The following is a 19,115-nucleotide window of genomic DNA, read 5'->3' as shown; positions in this document are numbered from 1 at the left end:
CCACACTGATCCTAATATTGGAACTCGTTCACCCGAGAAACCGACAAGGTCTCCTCTTGTTGATTGGAGGATGTTGTCGCTGAGCTTCATTTTTTGGAATGTTGAGTAGAATAGAATGCCGGTGCTGCTTCCGGGATCCAGGAGTACTTTCCTTACCAACAGATCCCCCAATTGTAGAGCGATGATGACAGGATCATCTAGGTTATGTATGCTTGAATCAAAGTCGGCGTGTGTGAATGTCACTCGCAGAAGCTAGGTTGCGACGCTGGCTTCGTGCTGAGGGCCACCCACCGAGCATATAGCCCGGAATGATCTCTTCTTGGCCGAGCTTGAGGGTCCTCCACTGGCGTATCCCCCTGAAATACAATTGATTATACGTCGGGGCTTTTTATATTGGCTTGAGGATGACTTTTCTTTTCCTCGGTGTTGTTGTTATGACCAATCATCGTTGCTGGAAGGTGTGGTACGTTTTTGAATGTGACCTCCAATGTACTTGTCAAGATGGCCTTGCCGAGCTAATCATTCCAAGAGATCTTTTGCCACCACACAGTCATCAGTGGTGTGGCCATGCTTCTGGTGGAAAGCACAATATTTAGATTTGTCTACATTCCTAGTTTCCTGGTAAGTGCCGGCCTTCCTTGGTGGCTTGATGATTTTTGAATTCAGAATTTCTTTGATTATATCCTCTCGCTTAGTGTTGAACTGTGCATAAGAATCAAAACGAGGTTTTAGTTTAAAACCTTTCTTACTACTCGGAGCTTTATCCTCGTCTCTGTAATTTGCTCTGTCAGACTTTCGAGCTTGTCTGAGTTCTTCGATATTGATTTGGCCTTTGGCTTTCTCACGGAATTCGGCAAGGGTCTTTGGTTTGGCCACCGCAATTGTTTCTTGGAACTTCCCAGGTCGGAGGCCGCTTTTGATTGCATGCAGATGGACCTCGGGATGGAGGTCAGGTATGCTGATGGCTGATGATTAGACTTTTGTGTGGTCTAGAATTCACAATTGAAGTCTCGTTGTAAAGTATAGCTTCTAAACCAACAATAATCCTTTCATACAAAAATTTGGCTGTCACAAGTAACAAACCCCTAAATTTATAAACCGAAGTATTGAACCTCGGGTCGTTCTCCCTAGGAATTGCAAACAAGTGTTCTTGTTATTGGTTATGAGTTGTATATTTTGGGATTTTGGATAAGAAACATGAAAAGTAAATGGAAATGAAATTCAAATAACAAAAGGTCTTGGCAAGGTTTGGTGGTCAAGAATCTCTATCCCTATCACTAACCACAACATGAAAATTGGCAAGGATCAACTCCATTAAGTCATCCTCTAACTAATAAAGGAAAGTCAAATGAGCTATGTCAATCCAAGTCCATAAGTCTTAGTTCTCCACCAATTTAATTAGTGAGATCTAGAGTTAATGGCTCTCAATCGTCAATCACTTGGACATTAGCAACTCAAGAGTTCCTAAGTTACCTTCCCATGCCAAGAACAATAAAATCTACTCTAAAATCTAACCAAGCATTTCATCAAACACTTGAAAGGCATAAAAGAAAAGCATAGTAAATTGCAAGAATTAAAGGAATCTACAACTACAAAAGTAAGAGATTAACAATAGAAAGACAAAATAATAGAAAGGTAAACTCATAACTAAAAGAGAGAGATCTAACTAGAATAGCAAGAGATCAACAATAGAAAAGGAAAATAATCATGAAACAACAAAGAACTTACCAATTGCATTGAAGAAGAAATGTAGAGCTACAAAAGAAAGTTCATAAACTACAACTAACAATACAAAGGAATTATAAGATAAGAAGAATTCTACAACTACAAAAGAACAATTAGGTAAGAGAAAGGAAAATTAGAAGAGGAGAAGAAGTAGATCTAGATCTAAACCTAATCCTAACTCTAGAGAGAAGTGAGAGCTTCTCTCTCTAGAAATTAACTCTCCCTCCAAAAATTAAACTAAAATAAAATAATGTGTGAAAGTATGTTAATTCTCCTTCAATCATTGGCTTAAATAGCATCAGAAATGAGTTGGATTGGGTCCACAAGGCTTTAGAATTCGTTGGCCATGAGTTGCGTTAAGTAAATCATGTGCACCCATTGGCGTGTACGAGTACCATGCGTGTGCGCGCCCCTATTCGTGATGTAATTATGGCAAATTTTATATCGTTTTGAAGCCTCAGATGTTAGCTTTCCAACGAAACTAGAACTGCATCATTTGGACCTCTGTAGCTCAAGTTATGGTCGATTAAGTGCGAAGAGGTCGGCTTGACAGCTTTTGCGATTCCTTCATTTCTTCATGAGTTCTCCATTTTTACATGCTTTTCTTTCATTCCCTTGATCTAGTCTTTGCCTCCTAAATCTGAAATCACTTAACAAACATATCAAGGCATATAATGGAATCAAAGGTAAATCAATATTAAACAATTAAGGGCCTAAAAATCATGTTTTCACTCTTAAGCACATTTAAAGGAGAATTTACAAAACCATGCTATTTCATTGGATAAATGTGGGTAAAGATGATAAAACCCTCTAAATTCAACATAAGATAAACCCTACAAATGGGGTTTATTAATGGCGACTTTGGTGAAGCGAGTCATATAGTCCTTCAAACTTTCATTTTGCCTCTGCTTAATAGTGTTCAGATAATTCGAGTCATGCAGATAAATTGCGGATCCAGCGAAGTGTTCTTCAAATAGCTTGGCCAGCTGCTGAAATCGTGAGATAGAACCTGCAAACAAAGCAGAAAGCCAATCAAGTGCAGGACCGTCTAAATAATTCGAAAAACAACGGCATAAAACAGTATCTGATACACCGTTAACGATCATTATTGATCGAAATTTCTTGAGGAACTTCTTCGGATCTCCGAGCCCATCATAAGGTGTGAGTGTCAATGGCAGGGTGAATCTTCGTGGAAGTTTGAAGTTTATCACTTCTAGTGTGAAGGGTCCCACAAGTTCGTCGGGCTATTCATTTTCATCTTCAGGTTGGGCTTCTTCAACTCGGATGGTCTCCGAAACATGGGAAGGATCAGAATGATGTTCGTTGTCTTCTGGTTGTTGCCGATGAATGTTGTTATTCTCGATACGGGCGTTGTTCATATCGGCGATTTGGGCAGCCATTCTTTGATTCTCCTCTGCCATACGCTGATTAGCTTGTTGCAGCTCGGTTACCATCCGCAGAAGTTCGGATGGGGAAGGAGGTAGTACGTCAGTCATGAGTGTAAGTGAAGGTAGCAGGACCAAAAGAAAAGACTTATTTCTTCGGCCCCACAGTGGGCGCCAATTGTTCTTGCTTGCGAAATAGATCGGCCCCTGATGATGGATGATTGTCGAGCTATCACCTCGGTGACTGAACGTCCAATCCTTGAACCCGAGCTTTCTTCTCAACGTGACGTAAGAGTGCGAGCAAATAAGAGAGGGGGAGGGGGGAGTGTACCTGCAAAGGCACTCCAAAGTTATCTTGTATTGTTTGAACTTAATGAAGAAAATACTTTACCTTGCTTTATATAGTGGGTTTCTCATCCGTTATGCTTTTGGCGTTAACGTCGATTTTGATATGATGAGTAACGTAAGCGATTGTTGTGCTGTTTGAACGTCGATTATGATAGAACATTAACCCGACCGAGTTATTGCTCCTGAGTGCCGAGCTATAACGGGTAATGCTCGGCTAAGACGGAAATATTTATTGTTTGATTTATAGGTCATAAATGCCGAATTATAACGGACAATACCAAATTATAATTCGTATTGATAGCTTCCATATCAGTTACTAATTCCAATCATAAAATATATACATGGTTGAAATAACCGTAAAACTGCTGGCATACTTGGAATTTTTTCATACCAACATCTATAAGATGGTATAAATTAGTAAGATGAAATGGACTTTTTTTATTTATTTATTGTCTTCTTATATCTATTATTCTCAAATACGTTGAACTAATTTTTTGTAATTTTTTTATAGAATTAAAAATAAGATTGTTATATGGAAAGTTATACAATTTTTACTAATATTTTTATAGAGTTTATAATGCATATATGATTATGATAACAATAGTAGTTATACACATATTGTTAAAATTTAAATTAATTTTTTAATATTTTAAACTTATAATACATTATTAAATAATAAAAAATATTACTTTTATTTTAACAATATTTTTAAAAATACCATAATTACTATAAACACTATAACATGGATAATTTTTATGTTATCATCAATATAATTCCAGCCCACAAATCTAGTATCTAATTATCTATAACACAATCAATCAAATGAAATCGAATTTCAAGCTTATCTCCTTTCATCAGCCAATCGTCAAATACAAACGAACTTTATAACTTACCTTTAAAAAGAAAACATTTAACATAAAAAATAATAGTGCAGTGCTTTGATCATCTCAAAGCCTACGTAAAAACAACACCATTGGATGGAGTGATTTCAATAAAATAAACAAATCAATCCTTTTACCTAGCCTTATTATTAAATCCAACTAAACATGATCATTTTTTTAATTAATTTTTGTCCAAAAGGATCCTAACCTAATCCATGATAATTCGGTAGGTTCTCATCAGAAACATGGTAACAATTGTGCTAAGTTTTGGTGACTTAGCTAGGGGCATGGGAAAAAGAATGAGCATGTGCATTATCATGAGGCCTCGCCTCCCCCAAAATTTTTAGAAATTATATTTATATATGAGATATATATTTAAAAAAATAAAAAATATTATATAATTTAATATTTTTATATGTATTATCTTTTATTATGTGATAAATTTATATTTTAATTGTTTAATTTACTAATATTTTTTATTTAACTAATTTAATATCATATGCTCAAGTCTTTATAACTTTTAAATTAGTTTTTATATAATCATCTTTATATTTATTTAAAAAAATCATTTATTTATTTTATATTAACATATTTAAAATTTATATTATTATATTAATAATAACTTACGTAGTTATATTTTGGTAATCACATTATATACTTTATTTAGGTATTTTTTTTATAAAAAATATTTATTTTTTTTCTAAATTTACGTTGTTGAAAGAAAAACTTTATAAAAATATTTATATCTTCTATTCTATAAATGTATTGTGTCTTTCAAATAATCAATAGTTTATCATTTATTTTCAATTTTTTAAAAATTTTTAAAAGAATTAATTTTAATTAATAAAATATGTGATCATTTTTAACTAAACACGCTATAAATTATTGATACTTTATAATTTTATAATGTATTATTGATATTGTTATATTTTTTTATGTAATTATCATATTAAAAATAAAATTATAAAAAAAATTATAATTATATATATATATATATATATAGGTAATTTTTTTGAAAAACTAACTCTAATAATTATATATTAATTATTTTTATAAAATAAAAAAAAATTATCTAAAATTTGACCCTCCATACTAAATTTTATGGATTCGTCCCTATACATTACATGCAGAAACTTGATCCAGCAACAAGCCCTTGAGAGTTGAGACGCTACACTTGAAAATCCCCAATTATTGGCATCATAGTGCTAATTTCCGCATTTCAACTTCCAGTAATGTAAGTTTAGGTGATATCAAATATGTAAAGTATGACTCCAGTTTTTTCGGAAGTGCCAGAGGAATAAATTATTGGAAAAGTATGGAGAGCCAATGGAATATTCGTATAATGCGTATAATAGAGGTTTAGGGAGTATTAGAGATATAATTATTAATGTTACATTTTTTCATCAGTGTAAGCCTCTCGAATGAGTGGTATCATGACATGGTATTAGAGCTTTAGATTTGAAAAGTCAAGAGTTCGATCGTTGGTGAACCCCAAAATTAGCCGGATGGTTATTCTGAGTATTATGGATGATGTTCATTTTATAACTCATATAACCCATTGTACACATTGTACAAATAAACCATTGGCTCCAGCAGGATTTTAAATTATTTTTATAAATAAGTTCAACTAAGTTTTTTCTTTTAAATTTTTCGATTAGTTTTTATTGTGCCAATAAATTATTAGATCAACTTAATTGAACTCAAATTGTGTTTGATTTTGACAATAGAATAAAATAAGATATTAAAAACAAGACACAAAAGACAAAAATAAAAAAATTAGTGTTTTTTATTTTTATTTTTTTGTAATAAACTGAATAATAAGATATAACAAATAATAAAAATTCAATTTACCTTCATTTTTTTTCTTCACACAAAATTTAGAATAAAAAATATAATTATGAAAATTTGATAGTGATAATAAAAAAAATAAGCTGTGTTTTCGCTAAGTGTCTCTGTATCATTTCTATCAAGAATAACACTGTTAACACAAAAATTTGACAGTTCAGATAGCTCGACGATGATCGTTTGACCTAAAGGTAAATCGATAATATGTAAATCGAGATATCATAGCATGTGAATTGTTCCACAAGAATATAGGTCGAAGTATCACAACATGGTTGTTCTATAAAAGTGTGAGTACAAGGATTTGACTTATCGTAGAAGGAGTCGAGTTTAGAAATAAGATAATTGTATGAAGGTCTCATCTAGAAGCACTCTATGGAACGTAGGGCTTGAAGACCAAGATAAGAGAAGACGTGGGACATTGAATTCGAGAGTCAAGATTCTTCATAGTTAAGGCAATCCGAAAAATAGAAAGAAGCTAGATCGTAGGAAGAGAAAAACATTCTACTAATCTATCCTTGTGGTATATGAATAGAAGAAAGGTAGAAGTGAAAAAGAGACTTCAAGTGAAAACACTATATATAATATCACACAAAATTCTACACATCCACAGTCACGCTGACGTCATAGAGATCTATGAAGTGTAGATGCATGCGAGTGTCTGGAGTCAATTTTCTTTGTTCATTTTGTCTTTATTATTTTAACTTTCTCTTTCATTTCATTTTATCGTTTTTAATTCCTTTTTTAATTTATTTCAATAGTTTATTTTAAACTTCAATTTGTTTGTTATTTCAGTTATAGTTCTTATTTATTCCACTTTTTTCTTCTTGTTATTCTGTTTTATGTTAAATTTATCACAAATATTTTGACATATACATTTTCGATACCTACCCTAAGTAATTTTCAGGTCGAGCTCACTCTTTTTTTAGAGGAGTCGTATCTGCTCTCCGAATTGAAATCTTGATACAAGTTTGATTTGACACTCTGTCAAAGTTATCAAAAATCAACTGAAACAAATACAGAATTCACTAATACAATCCTAAAATACAATATTTATATTCATGTTTTACTTAACAAATACAATTTTATATTTTGTGTCTATATCTCAATGTCCTATTTTTATAAATAAATACAGTCTTAATTATCAAAATAACTTAGTTACATAGCATATTTTTTTAACACATAAAAAAATGATTCGCTAATTATTGAATAATCTATAAATCAAATTCAAATGATATCACGAAGAAATATAAACCGAAGGTGATTAGTTTTGACAAATCTCTAGTTCATTCTTAAATATATAAACTAGTTTATGTTCTCGTGCGCTACAGAAAATAATACATAAAATTATATAAAAAATTTTTATTAAAAAATTAAATAAAAAATATATATAGTAATTATTTTTATAAATATTTTATAATTTAAAAATATTAAAAATAATTAATATTTATTTTAACTAATTTAAATTAGTTGAATAGCCATTTCGTTTGTCCGCTTAAGTAAGTATTCAAAATTTAAATCTCATCTTATATGTGTAAAATCTATTAGTTAGCGACAGATGTAATATCCTAACTAATGAATCCATTATGCTTATGCCATAATCGGCTATTAGCTAAAACATTAGCGTAACCTTTAACCTTTAATTTAACGTATCAATAGTATTAACAATACATAAAAATAGGGGTTTGTGAGCCAAATTTTTTTTATACCATAATAAAATTGGTAAAATAGAATTAGTATGAAAAGATTTAAATAAGAATCTCGAATTCAATTAATACGAATTATACAATACATAATGATTATCCGAAATCAAAATTCGTACCTTAGTTGACGACAGTCCCAATTTTTTGATCCATTCTTTCTGACCAATTCAAAACTCAATTAATCCCTCACCAATCCAAACTTCAATCAACATTATTCAATCTAATTTCATTCAATTTACACAATGTTCATGCTAGAATTTCACATAAATTAGGAAAAAATAGAGGAAAAAAGCTCTTTTACCTCAATCTACATTAATATGAGTTAAAATTTCGCTAGAATTTGAGTTTGAACTTTCTCTAAAGCATAAAAATCACAAACTCAATATCGCACACCCCAAAATGCGAAAATAGTGAAAAATAGAGAAATAGAGGGAAGTTCTCGTGATTACTCACCACAAAAGTGGTATAGAAACGTAGAGCAAGATGAGAGCGATGCGTAAGCACAAATGAGTCGTCGATCGGATCTCCGATTTGTGAAAAAAAGTGGATTTAAAGGTGAAGGTAGGGTTCTTCTTCTCTTCCTCTCCTCACTCTCAAACTCTCTATCTCTCTTGTGGAGGAAAATAAATGAAAAAATGGAATGAAGTCATGTCTTTTACCCCTTAAATGAGGAGTATTTTTGTCTTTTTGCCCATTGGTCCTACCTAGAGACAAAATTTTAAATATATATGTTCTGGTTTGTATTCTAAATATTTTTTTGATCATTTTTACAATTTTATTTCTCTCATACGCAGTACTAGACAGACTTAAGCATGTACAGTTAATTATAATACAGGTACGTATCTTTTCATAAATAATTATATTTTTTCACTCAAAATAATTTTCTAAGTTCAAATTTTATCTGTAAATTTTTAAATTATGAAATTTAAATTTTTAACCCAAATCGAGTGTTTTCAGACCCTCTTATCTTAATTTTAATTATATAATTGGTTAGTAAATTTCTCGGATCTTACAGCAAATCCTTAATAAATAGAGTATTAATACGTGGTGGATTAGTCTTCGACCTGTCGAGTTAGGAATTCCGTAGAAAAAATTGTATTTGTCTTTAAAATAGAACAATTTCTCATTAATAGCAATACTTATGGAGTTTTGTCTTTGTTCAAATTTACTTGGGATAATTTTATTTGTTGGTATCGTATTCATTCTTGAAGTCAAATAAAACAATATGATCAACATTGTTACTTGTTAAAACTTCACATTTTATGACATGATTTTTAAATTTTTAAATTTTCAAATTTATATACTTCTATCATTACAAAAGTTATTAGATTGATTAATATTTCTTGTTAACATGGTGTGCCAAAACACCATCGTGGAGTATTAGTTACTGTAAAGAAAAATCTATAACAACTTTTGTTATTCAATATATAATTTATTGTATTAAAAAATAAATTAGTATTTTCTGAATTGGTAATTACATTTTCTTCTAATTTCTTACACCATTTTATTTGATAATATTTACCATTAAAAAATAACAAATGACCATACTATCTTACAATATGATGTACAAAATAATTTCTTATCTTAAAATTAATTCTAGTTAGTGAGATAAAATTTAAAATATTTTTTATTTTCTTACTTGTAAACCCCGCTAAAATTAATAAATAATTAGTCAATAAATTAAATTTTAATTAAAAAAATTAAAAATATAAATCTAATATCAAAATAGGATAGAGCTCTTCAAAACGAGAATTTTGACACTAATTTCAAAAAATTTGGCCCAAAATTAGACCGAATGGGTCGAACCGGACCTAAAACTGGACCCGTGGGTCCAACCGGACCCATAACTTAAAAGGGGAAGAAGCTCCTTCTCCCCCATTCAGCAACAACAACACCGAACAGATTTGGAGAGAGGAGAACTCACCCAAACCCTCGTCAACCCTTTAATCCACCATAACTTCCCCGTTTGAGCTCCGATCGCCGCACCGTTCGTGGCCACGCGTCCAGCGCGTCAAGTTTTATATTGCTGTCAGATTAATTGCACCAGTAAACTCTAATTTCATTTCAAAATCTCTACCCCTTTTTTATTCTTGAAATTGAGCTTTGTAATGAGATTTTGCCAAATTCGGTGTTCTAGGTCAGATTTAATTTGCGGAGCTCATTGGGTTTAAGTTGCTATGCGTGTAGGTACGGTAAGGATCATCTAAATCTTAGTTAATTTTTGATTTTATTATATGAAACTTGAATTTGGAATGTGTGTGTGTGTGTGTGTGTTAGGTATGAATTAAGTATATATATGTGCATTGGAATTGAATTGTAGGCATTTGGAAGCTTGGTGGTGATTGGAGCTAAGATTTTGGTTGGTTTCTTAAGCTTGAGGGGTTGTGGTTGTGACTAGTGTGGCTGTCTTGGACTAAATATGGTGATCGGCCAAGGTATGGTTTAGGTTTTGCACATTTAATATATAAGGTTTTGTGAAAACTTAGGCTAGAGCCTTATAGGATAAGTTGAAATGGTTAAATGCATTAAATGATTAGTTTTTTATGTTGATGGATAAGTGGATGTTGAGTTTGTGATGAGGAATATGGTTAGTTTATGCTGTTTCTTGAGATTTGGTTATTATTGAATGTGTATATATACATATACTAGTATAATGATGATAGATGAAGGATTTATGGATATGGAAATGTAAAGATATGGTTGTGATTGAGTGGTGTTTACTTGGACTTGTTGGTATTGACATGATGAATAATGTTGTAATGATGGTTGAAGAATTTCATGATGATGATAATATGTGTATGTATAGTAATATGTTAGTTTGTGGCTAAAACTTGTAAAATTAGGTGAAAAATGATATTATTAAGCTAAGGTTGCAAAAATTGTTGTGCTATGTTAAGGGTTGGTTATATTGATGGTTATCGTATGTTAAGTTGAGTAGAAATGAGTTTTGAAAGGAAAATGTGGTTTTGGTAAAAATGAGGTTTGGGTGTAATTTGATAAAAAGTGATTTTTGATGAATTTTGGTAGTCCATAACTTGCTCCTCAAATTTTGGATGGAAATACGGTTTGTTTCAAATGAAAGATAGTTTTGCAAGTTGTTGAACGATATAAATTTTGTGAAAAACGGAATTTTGTAGAGAAAGTTATGGACTATGGAAGTTTGGTGTGAAAAATGTGTATGCAGGTGGCTAAATTCTGGTTTTGCAGCTTTCTGGGCAATCTGTTATTTTTTTGGAAAAACGTACATCCACGCATACGCGTGGCCCACGCGCATGCGTGGCATGGCATTTTAAACTGCGCAAGCGCGAGTAGTCCATGCATGCGCGCGATGGGCTAACATGCATGACCACGCGTACGCATGACCCACGTGTACGCGTGACATGACGTTCTCACCTACGGGTATGCATGGTAAGGGAATGCGCGCGCGTGCTACCTTTTCATACTACCACGCACACGCGTGTTCCACGCGCACGCGCGGCCCCTGCTTCTTGTAAAATTGGATTTTTGTGTTTTAAACCAAATTTTTTACTTCTAAACCTTCATTTTCACCCTTTTAAATATAAGGTATAGTACTAAGTCCAGTAGCTAGTTGAAGATAGAAAATAAGGTAACTTAGGAATGAAGAAAAGGAAAAACATGAGGATTTATAGGAAAAAGAGATGGATATTAAATGAAGTTATGATGCCATGGCTTTGATGAATGATTAAATAAAGATTATGAAAATGAAATGGCTTATGAATGACGTTATCTGAGATATGAATTTTCCTAGGTAACAGAACCGTGGCTTGCCACCATGTGTTCCAGGTTGAATCTCGATACTCTGTTGACACTATAAGGTAACTTGGGAATGAAGAAAAGGGAAAACATGAAGATTTATAAGAAAAAGAGATGGATATTAAATGAAGTTATGATGCCATGGCTTTGATGAATGATTAAATAAAGATTATGAACATGAAATGGCTTATGAATGATGTTATCTGAGATACGAGTTTTCTTGGGTAACAGAACCGTGGCTTGCCACCACATGTTCCAGGTTAAATCTCGATACTCTGTTGACCCTACGTCGTAAAGGTGATCGGGCACGTATAAATTCCCGGGTATGGATATTCCCAATTGAGTGATATATAAATGAATGTTTGAATGATGAATGAATGTGGAATCTATGCATAGACTCATGGGGATGCGCGACAGGTGACAGTCTAAGGTTTTCGGACTTGTCGGGTTGGCTGGATAATCAACAGATGAGCCTCATTAGCCATAGGACAGGCATGCATTATGTGCATTTGTTTGTTTTGTCTGCTATGCATTATCTAGGATTGCCTAGCTGAATATATACCCTGCTAACTGCTATATTTGTTATTTGCACTACCTGTTTCCTACTTGTGCGTGAAACTATTTGTTTGTTTGTCTCTGCTGATTCATGGATGATGGAGGATCGAAGGAAGTATGGAATGGTTTGGTGTTTATGTTAGGTTTGAAGTGAGTAAGTTTAGGGTACTTAGATCACCTACCCTTGTTTACGGCTTCTGCTTAGAAATTAAGTTTTACAATTGTATGACGGAGTTCTAGGATTGCCTCTGCCATTTCTAGGACCTTATTTATTATGCGTGTGGCACCTTTACCATGTTGAGAACCTCCGGTTCTCACCCCATACTGTGTTGTTGTTTTCAGATGCAGGTCGAGAGGCTCCTCGCTAGGCGTCTGGATCCCTGAAGCGGAGTAGTTTCCTGGGTTATTTTGGGCTTTCTGTTTGTATATATATGTATTTAAGTACTTAGCTTGCTCTTCGAGAAACTTGTTATTTTGTTCCTCATAGAGGTTGAGGGAGAGTTAGGGTCTTATTTTATATTTTGAGTGTTATGGGATACCTGTATATGTATGTATGTATGTATGTATGTATATATATATATATATTCTCCGGCCAGCCTTGACTTCGCAGGCTGAGTCAGGAGCTAGTTATGCTGTATTCTTGGCTTTCTTTTACTCTTCCACTTACTCATATCACTACATCAAATACGACACTTAGCGGCGGTTGCTGGAGCCGTTTTGCGGCGGTTTTTAACCGCTGTCAAACATATTGTGGCGGTTAAACCAAACGAGGGAAGATAGGCCGCGGGTAAACAATTAGTGGTGGTTTTAGCTAACCGCTGGAATAACCGCCGCTAAACGTCTATCAATTTTATGGCGATTTGCAACCACCGCTAAATAGCAAATAATCAAAAATAGCATTTGTTTTGCAGCGGTTCTAAACCGTCACCAAATTTTAGTATTTCCGTTCATAGTTATTAGAATCGGACCGGACTGTCCGATGGTCCAACCGACTCAATCATTAAACCCGCGCCTCCACCAATAGACCCACAACGTGTGGATCACTGTAGAACCTGGAACTTGGAAGAAGGAAAAGCTTTAATAATGTCATGTTACCACCAAGCCAAATGTCTCTTCAATGTATATAGTGCTAATAATTATATATATCATATGAACACATTTGATTGCCACACAATTTTTTGTTGTATACTTTATATCTGATCATAGTTATTATAGGCACCTTATATATTGGGTAAAATGCACAATTAAATCAAATGGAGGACCAAATTATACAATTCTACCAAATTGAAAAATATTACCAGGATCTCCCAAAAGCACATTCTTATGTGATTCGAATTAGTCTCATTCGAATTAGACAAACCAACACTAATTCGAATTACACCTATTCGAATTTGTCCAATTTGAATTATGCTTACATGTAGTCTTAGGGTAGTTCAAATCAGGGTGATTCGAATTATGCACGCTAGGACGTCCCTAGTAATTCGAATGGGTCTGCTTCGAATTAATTTTGGACCATAGTAGGTCGAATTAATTTACATCTATTTATATATGATCCAAGCGTATATAAAGAGTACAATAAAGAGTATATTAAATAATATCCATAATGAATTCAATAAAGAGTACTTTCAATCATAAATAAAAAAATAATAATTATAAATATTTTTTATAAATTATTAAAAATTAAATATTTTCTAAAAATATTTATTGAGATTTAGAATTTAGTCTTTAATATTTAAAATTAGTGAAATATTTACCAAAAATATTATATTTTGTTGGTCAGTTAGCATTATTGAATCTATTAACTACGATAATATGCATATGATTGATTGGTTTTCATATAAAAATATTTTTATTCTATTTAGTATTTAATTTTGATAAAATATTAATTAATTTTGAATTTAGTTATTATGAATTCTTATATCTAAGAATACAAGTTAAGATTGTTATTAAAAAAATTTAAATTTTTTATTTTAATAAATGCTCAACAAATTATTAAAATAAAAAAATTAAAAATTAAAATTTTAATTTTGGTAAAATTATAAAGTTTTGAATTTTTAATGACTTGTAAAAAATATTTTTAATTATTATTTTTAATATTTTATAAAAAATATTTATAATTATTATTTTTAGAAAATATTTTATTTTTAATAGTTCAGAGTATGATTTTATTTTATTCTTTTACATCCATGTTTGAATGCAAATTTAAATGCCAATAAAGTAAACAAGAAAATCTTGTTGGTAAATTTGTTCACATGAGTTAACATATATAGCTTATTTAACTTGTGATTTTTTTTTTATGTAAAACGAATGTAGAAAAAGTGTTACAAGTTTAAGTAACAATGATTTAAACATATGTAGTTTAAGATAGTAGTGTTTACTTAACTAGATTATACTCAGATGGTTATTACTAAAGAAAACATTGCAATATGTGGTAATACGCATTTTGCGGCGGTTTAAACAAAATCGCTGCAAAATGTAAAACAATAACTCACCCAACAATACATATAGCGGCGATTTTCGAAAAGACACCACTAAATGCAAGCCTGATTTAAATATAGCGGCGGTTCGAGAAAAATCGCCACTAAATGTAGTCTTGATTGCATCCCCAACCAATAACCGCCACTATATGTGCCGCATGTTGCTATTTTGTGGCGGTTTTATAAAACCGCACGCTAGTAATTCTATATCCTGAGCGTTGCGCGTTTTATTTTGCGATTTTATTTTATCCGTTTTTTAAGGCTCCTAGTATATCATGTTTTCCACTACTATAAATAAATATTTTCTGATTAGAGGTCCATAACACCACACTACCTCTATTCTACGACTTAAGCGTAAAACTCTGTGTAGTAGGGTGTTATATTACTCAAATTTAAATTTAAATTTAAAAATTGATTACTCATCTATTTTTAATTTCAATAACAAAAATAAAATTAGTTATGTACAAAATATTTAATATTTAATAATTGCAATCATTTAAATTTTAGTTACCAAAAATTAGGTTAAAAATTATTTATAAACTTAATCATCGATAAGACTAATGTATAATTTATTGAAGATTAATTTATTGTCCAAAAGTTTTTTCATAAACTTTGTAGTATTTGAAAAGTTTTTTCATAATCTATTATTTATTATGTACAAAGTTTATTTAATTATTTATACTATTTATATATTTTTTTACTATTAATAAATAAGTAAGTATTTACACTATTATGCTTATTGTCTTAGATGATGACTTAAGTTACTTATTTTGTATGTTAAATAATATTTTGTACCTTAAATTCATTAAATATTAAGATGAGAAAATTATGCAATAAATTATATAAATAGTCATTACAAAAAAAAATTATTTATTATATATAATGATCTTTGATATTTGTAATGTTATGTATATATTAGAATTATCTATTTTAATTATGTGAGTGATTATTGTTATTTTCACTTTTTTATTACATTAGTAAATAATATTCAAAACTAAAAAAAAAAATTCAATTAAAAAAATATCTTATAAATATATCCAATTTTTACATATATTAAATATTATAACATTAAATAATATAGTATTTATTAAAACAATGACTCAAAATATTAATCCAAGATATACTTGAGTCTAGTAAGGCCTTAGTGAAAGCAAGATCAACCTAGGTCTATTGATAGGGTCCCAAATCCGACTAGGTTCATTACCTTAAAGGTCCAATATAGATGAAGTCAACGTGTTTTCTCTCAAATCGGCTCAAGTTGAATCTATGTTGCTAATTATATAGGTATGGTAATGGGTACTCAGAAAAGTGTGACAAACCCCCTTTCCATCCTTTACTCCTATTTAAAAAAAAATATCCCGTCCTTTCTCTGTCTTTGCAAGTCGCTGTTTAATTACCCTTATAGAAAACGCATATCTCCTCGGATATCTACAAATACTCTTTGAAATTTTTTTTAAAAAATTAACACAAAGAGCATAGTATAATAATCATAAATAATCAATTCAATATAATTCAATACAATTCACAACATATTCATTATGAAAATTAATATTTCAAAAGGAAAAAACATAAAAACATATTCCAACATAATAACATAGCATAACTTTTGGGGATGATATTGAACGACGTAGTGATGGATTTGAGAGGCAGAGAAAATAAGTTAGAGAGAGAGAGAATCAATGCTGAGAATGAATTTGGAAGAAAAAGAAAATATTCGAGTTGGAGGCAGAAATTAGGGTTACTAAATTAAAGAAATGGATTTATATATATATAAATTAAAAATTTTATATTCGGATAGATTTAATGGGTCTCATGAGATGGGTACTTATATCTGTGTCCCTATCCATTTCGGAGGCGGGACATGGTCACAGTGGCGGAGCTTGAAACAATTTTGGGAGGCCAGATAGAAGATAATTGTCAAGATGCTTTTGATATGGACCCATTTAAGATAAGTTTGTCTAACCTCATCTCTCTGATTTGGGTGATATTGCCAAATTTAAAGCCGTTTTTCCGGGTTTCGTTCCAAAGAATTAAGGTCAAACTCATCAGATGCAACTTTTTGAACTTTTGAAGGTTGTATCTCACTTTCTTCATGATTCATTAAAGTAGAAGAACTATTTACAGGTGTTGCTATTGTAAAAGTTGTATGTTCTCCTTCTTGAATATTAGCCTTCCTCTTAAAAAATGCATCAATTCTTTGATTTTTTATGATTATTTTATATAAAAATTTGAATATATATCCTTTAAAATATGTAAAAAAGAAGTTAGAAGAACACATATTAAAATTTATAATATTTATTAAATTTTTTTATCAATTTATACAAATACAATAATATCAATACTTATTGAATATTCTAATATTTTTTATCATATAAAAAATTAAATCAAATAAATAGTAAAATATAAAATAATATTAAATTACATAAATAAAAAATACATAATTTTTTATATTTGAACTCAAAGGTAGAGGGAGTGTTGCTTATTGAATAGAGAGCTGTGAAATGTGAATACACTCAATTCAGTCCAAATCCAATATATTTTGAATATTTAAAACTAAAAATTATTGTGCAATAAAAGCAAGAGATGAAGATTGAACTTTGGTATTTTAAGTCAATAAAATATTTGAGCCAACTGAACTATTTTTTATTTTTTGAAGTATTACTAATTTTTTTAACAAAAGTTGGGGGGCCATGGCCCCTTGTCTCAACTAAGCTCCGCCCTTGGACGTGGAGATTTCACGGACTCTTATCTAGCCCCAAAATACGAATAATTTCTACAAATACCCGTTTTGACTATTTTTATGATCATCCTATTGCTAGCATTTGATAGTTTGTGACGTGGAGTTATTCCATCCACTCAGTAAATTCTTAGATAATCAAAGTCTAGATTATATCATTCATATAAAGTCACATATATTCTTGTTATAACAATATTAATAGAAGATAAATGGATAAACACTAAATAAGTCACATTTTTCATATATATAACAATAATTAATATTACATATTATAACTTATGAAATCATAATACTTTGAGAAGTGATGTATAGATAACTTAAATGTTAATAAATTTAAAAAAATTTAGAAAAAAATAAAAATATAAAAAAATTGTATGTTGATCCATAAGATTTTTTTTTTAATTTGTCCATAGTCTATGATTAATAACTTTGAAAAAACATATATATTATTTATCTTATATATTTTTTATTTTATGGAGATTTATAATTTTTTATCAATAATATTAGTGGTTATAGAGAGATTTTTATTTTTAAATAAAATTATAAAAAAATTAAAAATAAAATTAGTTGCTATTTTTCTGACAATTTATTTAGTTTTTATCTTAAATTAAAATTAAATTATATATTTAATTTATATTCATTTATTTATCCTAATAATTGTATATAATAGATAATATATTTAAGCATGTTTTGAAAGAAACTATTTAATTTTATATAATTGAAAGTTAACTATGAAATTGAGACTAAAATGAAGTGAAATACGATAAACATATGAAGAGTAAAGGTAAACAATAAAAAATAAGGTAATAAAATAATTTAAAAAAAAGACAGAAAAAATAATGTGTATAGTCGATAAAAATATCCTGTAAAAAAATTTAATATAATCAATGAATATAAGATGATAGACAAAAAAATTAAGATATATTTTTATTAAAAAATTTCAAAAAAAGCATTATGAAGAAGAACCAATTAATTAAGTTCTATAAAAATATTATAAAAAATTTAAAATATTAGTAAATAAAATAGTAATTCTTTTAAGAACTAATAATCAAAATACATGAAAGCACATTCTCATTCATATATATAGAAAATAATAAGAGAATAATTTAAATTATATTTATTTATTTATTTTATTTTTATTTATTATTTATTAAATAATTTAATATTTATCTTGATCAAATCAAATAATATAATTGATTAGTTATAATTAATGTTGTTTATTTTAGTGGTATAATTGAAACATATTAAAACTCTAAAGATAAAATTAAAATTAAATATTAAGGATAAAATTAAAACAAAATAGCATTTGCTATCTTATAATTTTTAAAATAAAAATTTTATTTATATATCTTTAAAATACATCACTTTAATACAATGATATTTTTTATTAAAAATAAACATTATGGTAAATATCTCACATATATTTCTTAGTAAACTATATACAAATATTATTTTGAAGTATATCACTTTTATTATATGAAAATAATTTAGATACCTTTAAATGTGATTATGATAATTAACTAAGTATTATATATTTTTTACTAATTTATATTTAATAATTTACTTCTTATAATACATTTAATAATGTAACAACTAGTTTGTTATATCTATAAAATTTTTAATTATAGTAAAAATATAAGATATGATACAGAAAAAAAAAACTAAAATGACATAAATTTTTTACTTAA

The 19,115-nt window shown here is 29.7% G+C and overlaps 1 protein-coding gene across 1 annotated transcript; it reads right to left on the bottom strand.

The window, feature by feature from the left end:
• Window positions 1–519: 519 nt before the first annotated feature.
• Window positions 520–2,831, bottom strand: LOC107641187 (uncharacterized). The gene is made up of 2 exons (XM_016344692.1): window positions 2,618–2,831; window positions 520–965 (listed from the first exon to the last, which is right to left on the bottom strand). Exons 1-2 carry the CDS (start codon window positions 2,829–2,831, stop codon window positions 520–522), a joined length of 660 nt encoding a protein of 219 aa, XP_016200178.1.
• Between the last annotated feature and the right edge of the window lie 16,284 nt (window positions 2,832–19,115).

Source organism: Arachis ipaensis, chromosome B5 (genome assembly GCF_059453495.1).
Source record: "Arachis ipaensis isolate K30076 ecotype BB chromosome B5, ASM5945349v1, whole genome shotgun sequence".
NCBI lineage: Eukaryota > Viridiplantae > Streptophyta > Magnoliopsida > Fabales > Fabaceae > Arachis > Arachis ipaensis.
Note: the sequence above shows the minus strand (reverse complement) of the source record. Positions and strands in the feature narration are given on the sequence as shown.

Excerpts from the sequence above, each read along its gene's own strand:
- LOC107641187 (XM_016344692.1), bottom strand. The coding sequence starts at position 2,831 with ATGATCGTTAACGGTGTATCAGATACTGTTTTATGCCGTTGTTTTTCG. Across the intron at positions 966-2,617 it reads TAAGCAGAGGCAAAATGAAA|CCATCAGCATACCTGACCTC; the intron begins GTTTGAAGGACT and ends TCTAATCATCAG.